Source organism: Austrofundulus limnaeus, unplaced genomic scaffold, assembly GCF_001266775.1.
Source record: "Austrofundulus limnaeus strain Quisiro unplaced genomic scaffold, Austrofundulus_limnaeus-1.0 Scaffold59, whole genome shotgun sequence".
Taxonomy (NCBI): Eukaryota; Metazoa; Chordata; class Actinopteri; order Cyprinodontiformes; family Rivulidae; genus Austrofundulus; species Austrofundulus limnaeus.
Genome location: NW_013952461.1, coordinates 164,084 through 168,750, shown reverse-complemented (window position 1 = coordinate 168,750; position 4,667 = coordinate 164,084). Strand labels below are relative to the sequence as shown.

General features: G+C 42.9%; 1 protein-coding gene across 1 annotated transcript in view; it reads right to left on the bottom strand.

Moving 5' to 3' along the window:
* Positions 1-772: 772 nt before the first annotated feature.
* Positions 773-4,667, bottom strand: part of LOC106518300 (neuron navigator 1) — a gene marked incomplete at its 3' end in the record, with an annotated part of 40,783 nt that continues 36,888 nt past the window's right edge. Inside the window, 6 exon segments of the mRNA XM_014009525.1 lie at positions 773-946; positions 1,209-1,369; positions 1,458-1,499; positions 2,155-2,568; positions 2,784-3,543; positions 3,670-3,970. Coding sequence (XP_013864979.1) covers positions 773-946; positions 1,209-1,369; positions 1,458-1,499; positions 2,155-2,568; positions 2,784-3,543; positions 3,670-3,970 — 1,852 coding nt within the window.

Sequence of the window (4,667 nt, the reverse complement as noted above, 5' to 3'; positions counted from 1 at the left end):
CTGGATCTTCCAACAAGACAACCAACCAAAACACTTCTCAAAATCTACTGAGGCCTTCATGCAGAGGAACAAGTACAACATTCTAGAATGGCCATCTCAGTCCCCAGATCTGAATATTATTGAAAATCTGTGGTGTCACTTAAAGAGAGCTGTCTGTGCTCAGAAACCATCAAACCTGAATGAACTAGAGATGTTTTGTAAAGAAGAATGGTCTAAAATACCTTCAGCCACAATCCAGACTCTCATTGGAAGCTATAGGAAGTGTTTAGAAGCTGTTATTTATTTGAAAGGAGGATCTACTAAATATTGAGTTAAGATTTTTTTATGGCGCCCAAATTTAGGTACCTGCCTAATTTTAAACAATCAATGATTTATAAAAAGTAAATCAGGAAAACTAACAAGGCTGCCCAAAGTTTTGCACCCCACTGTTACTTTAGAATGATCTGTTGATAATAAAAAAGTGATTTCTGCTCTTAGACGTCAAATCCTCTTAGAAAATCTGACTGTAATCTGATTGCCTAAAGAACAAGTTTAATTTTGATGCAACTTTCCTAAGTTTCTAAAACTTCAAGTATGACTTTGAATTCCTATTTAGCCCAATCTCAGCCTAAAACATAAGCAACAAGCCTTTTTGCCACTTTACTTTAACATGAAAACAAATGTCCGTACCATTTTACTAAAGGACTGGTTGTTGTGCAAGCACACAGCTTTGTTTCATTTTAAGTTTTGTTGGATGATTCGCCCAGTTTAGAGGAGAGGAGGGAGTGCTTACCATCCTCCCCTGGTTCACGGAAAGACCCGGACCGCATCATGCTTTTTGGCCGGTCAGCCAGGGACATACTGCTGCCCAGGGGGGAGGATCCATACAGATCGCAGGCTGTGTCACTGGAGGGGCCTGTACTGTTGGAGCGTGATATCCTCGGGGTGCCATATGAAATTGGGGCAACTATCATACAAGAAACAAATAAAAAAGTAAACTTAATTTTACTTTTATCACTCAATGCAAACTATCATTGACAGCTTGTTTGAGGATTTTCCAAATAAAMATTTAGCTGGACTTTTGTCTCAATATAAACCCAACATCCCTGTTCCTATAGAAAGTCAACAATAATAGACTGATCATAAAAGATCAGTATCCTCATTAGCTTGTAGACTCAGACAGTGAGGGTTTGTAGATAATGGCAGCCTTGTGGAATAATCACACTCACCCACGTTAGTGAGAGGAGTTTTGCTGGAGGAAGGATGAAGCGTGCGGGTGGGCGAAGGCAACTGAGGGGGGCTATCGCTCTCTGTCATGCTCACTGCATTGTGGGAGTGGCGCCGTCCTGGTTTGCCTCCATCGCTGTCTGAGAGGCTTGAGCCGTAGCGTCTGAAAAGGACGCATTTATTTAACTGAAAGCAGTGAAGTTATAATAACTGACGCAATCTGAAAAATATGCAAGATTGCTGAGACTCACTCCAAGCCTTTCTTTGGCAAAGTATTCCGATCTGTTTGCAAGCTGTAAAGACAAGGGTAACAAATATTACTGGTTCTAAATCTCCCATTTCAAATACACAGCATGTTGGTACAGGTTTTTTCAGAACTGCCATACACATCAGGTTTCTGTGTCAAATCTATATTCAATCTGCAGATGTCATCAGTTTGCATTTCAATCTTTCGATTTTGCTACAAGAAGCACTTTGAAAAAAACAGCATGGGATTTCCGAAGTGTGCAGTTCTTTGGCTGGAAATCTGGATCCTCTCCACCTTGGTAAGCAGCAAGTCTGTGATGAATCCAGTCCATCAGAACTGATTCAAAATGACAGCTCACACTTCTTGTTCCCAGAAAAGCCACATAAAGTTGATGGTATATCAGCTGCCAACAAACCCAGTATTCATGCTGACTAAACCAAACAGTGTTACAAATTAACTGCTGCTTAGACAAGCAGGTTTTTTAACTAATATTGGTTCACAAAACAAAACAGATTTTCTTAATGTGTTTTTAGTTCTTTGTTTACTCTTTATCTTTGCCCTTGGTCTTTCTTGGACACCAGTGTTTTTGGTTTTCTTTGTTTGAACAAGTGACTTTATACATGTCTTGCTCCTCTAATAATATTCTGATAAACTTGCCCAAAAACAAAACTTGACTTGTTCTGAAAATGTAGAATACTTACCCATCTGATAGGTTGAGGGATGTCCTAGTTCCACCTCCCCAAGTTCCTGCACCCCGCTCCTCCTTGTCGCATAGATCTGCTGGGACAAACCTAGCACTGCAGGGAACGCTCATTTGGAGCGGCAGGGACTCCAAGCTGCGATGGATGCTAGACAGTTTAGGGTAGAGCATGGGAGACCCACTCAAGCTCAGGCTTTCACTGGTGTAACTGGGAGAATCGATGTGGAGGACGGGCGCTGGGCTGGGAGTGAGACGCGTTCCAGTGTGGGAACCAGCCAAGTCCTGAAGCTTAGAATATGGGGGTACTTTGGGCGGAAGATCTTGGATAGTCACACAGGAATCAAGACTGTTCGAATTGACCTTGTCCAGGTGAGCCAAGCTGGGCGGACGGCCGAGACATTTAGTGTTGAGCATCCTAGAAATCAAGCAGAAAACACAAGATATCACAAAATTAAGGAAACAAGTCCAACTCGGTTGTTTTGAACAAGTAATTGGTACACTTATTTTTTTTTCAAACCTGTACGTGCCTCAATTACAGTAAATTTAACATATTGTGGTACAACGGGTCAGAAAGATTTTTTACATTGTTTTCTTTTTGTGATTTAAGTGATCACGATTTTAAATAGAGACCTTGGTGTTGTGGGAGACGAGAGTTCGGGGTATTTGCTGCTGCTGGTCCGTCTCAGGCCATGCAGTTTAATAGCAGGCTCTCCTGTGGACTCAGACTGACTGTTCTCTCCTTTCAGCGTGGCACAGTCCATGTCAGCACCTACAGCCTTGGCTTTTGCTCTTTCCTTCTCCTTTTCTCTGTCTGTCTGGTTGACTGGGCCTGTACTGGTTCGACTAGATATTTTACTGCCACAGCTACTGGGCTCTTTAATCCTGGGCCCTGTGGAGGCCAGGGGTACAGGCTTCAAACTCAACAGGCTCGAGTCAATGGTGCCGCTGACGGGTCGAGCTGCCGGGCGGCCGATGACGCTGAGGGTGCTCGACTTAGCCGGCCGAGGCAGGCTGCGATACTGAATGCTGTTYCGGGCATTCGGCCCCAAGAAGCCCTGTTCACTGCTGGCGTCGAAACTGTTCTTTCTGCCCAAAGTTGTTCCTCCCCCCACGGGCTTCACAGGGATGCCAGATGACTTGGGGGTTTTCCCCACAGTAGCAGAGCCACTGGAGATGGTGGCGCCCCCTGCTGTCATAACAGTCGCAGTACCAGTGGCTGGTGGTGGTTTCTTGTATCCAAACGAGCCCCCTGCAGATGGTTTGACTAAACCTGATGGGGGTTTGCGATGCTCTCCATGATAATCCCTGCCAGCATCAGAACGRCTCCGTTGTAGACCAGCGGCCTTCACAGACATTTTAGATTTGTCCAGAGGCTTCTCAATTTTTGGAGCTACAGAAGGACAGACAACAACAAAAAGAAAAATAACTGTAAATTTAATTTAAAGCAATGTAGAAGTGCAAAATTAACTAATAAAACTAAATATCTCTTGATAAGTACAAATATATTAGGTCTTACCTGCAACTTTCAGCATGCTCTGTGAGGTATGGGTGATGGGGGAAGTCACGCCGACTGGAGGATTTCTCCCCTTCTTAAAACTACCTGGCTGACCCAAACTTTGAGGCTTCTTCAATTCTCCTTTCATCCCAAAATCTTCACTGAGGCTCGGAGGCTTTTTCCTCCACTTGCTTGGAGCTTCTGTTTTTAGACTTCCTGAGTCATAGCTGCAGCTGGTGAGCTTGTGGCTGACTTTGCCATCTTCGCTGTACCAAGAAAGGCCACTTTCCACCAGGGAGCGCTTCTCTGCGTCGGTGCGGAGCTGCAGAGAAAAGAAGGGAGGAGAGGCGCATCAGAGGCAGTCTACAGGACTGACTGCTCTCTGTAATCTTTGCAACATCTGAGCTGCATTCCAGCAGCAAGGATGGGGGGATAAACTGATATTCCCCTAGAGCATAAAAAAAACAAATGGGAAGACAAAAGAAAAAAACATCCTTACACATTTTTTTATAAATCAACACAAACTGATGAAGATTTTTTTGTAAAAGTAAAAGTGTGGTGGAGAAAAAACCTGACAGTTGTACATTAATAGATATCATGCGGTGCACATGGAGGTGGCACTAAGGACAAAATTGGGCGTGCTGTGTCTTGGCACATTATCAAAGCAATATAGAGCGACAGATGGCTCATTGTGTAGCACTTTTGTCCAAGAGAGCATTCTGGTAAGTAAAATAAATAATATGGTTCAAATGCAAGTGGATAGAAAACTCATTTATGCAAAGTTTAAAAAATAAACACACTTTATCAAATTTAAACCTCTACAGAAAAAAGTTTTAGACATGCAGTACACAAAAGGCTCTTATTAACTTGCTAAAACCATCAACTTATCAGGAGGAAACATGATGCACAATTAGCATTTAAACAGCTAATGTAACACACATATCTACATAGGGCAAGAATTTGGTGATACGATGCATATCACAACATAAGGATCACAACATAATGAATCACTATATATA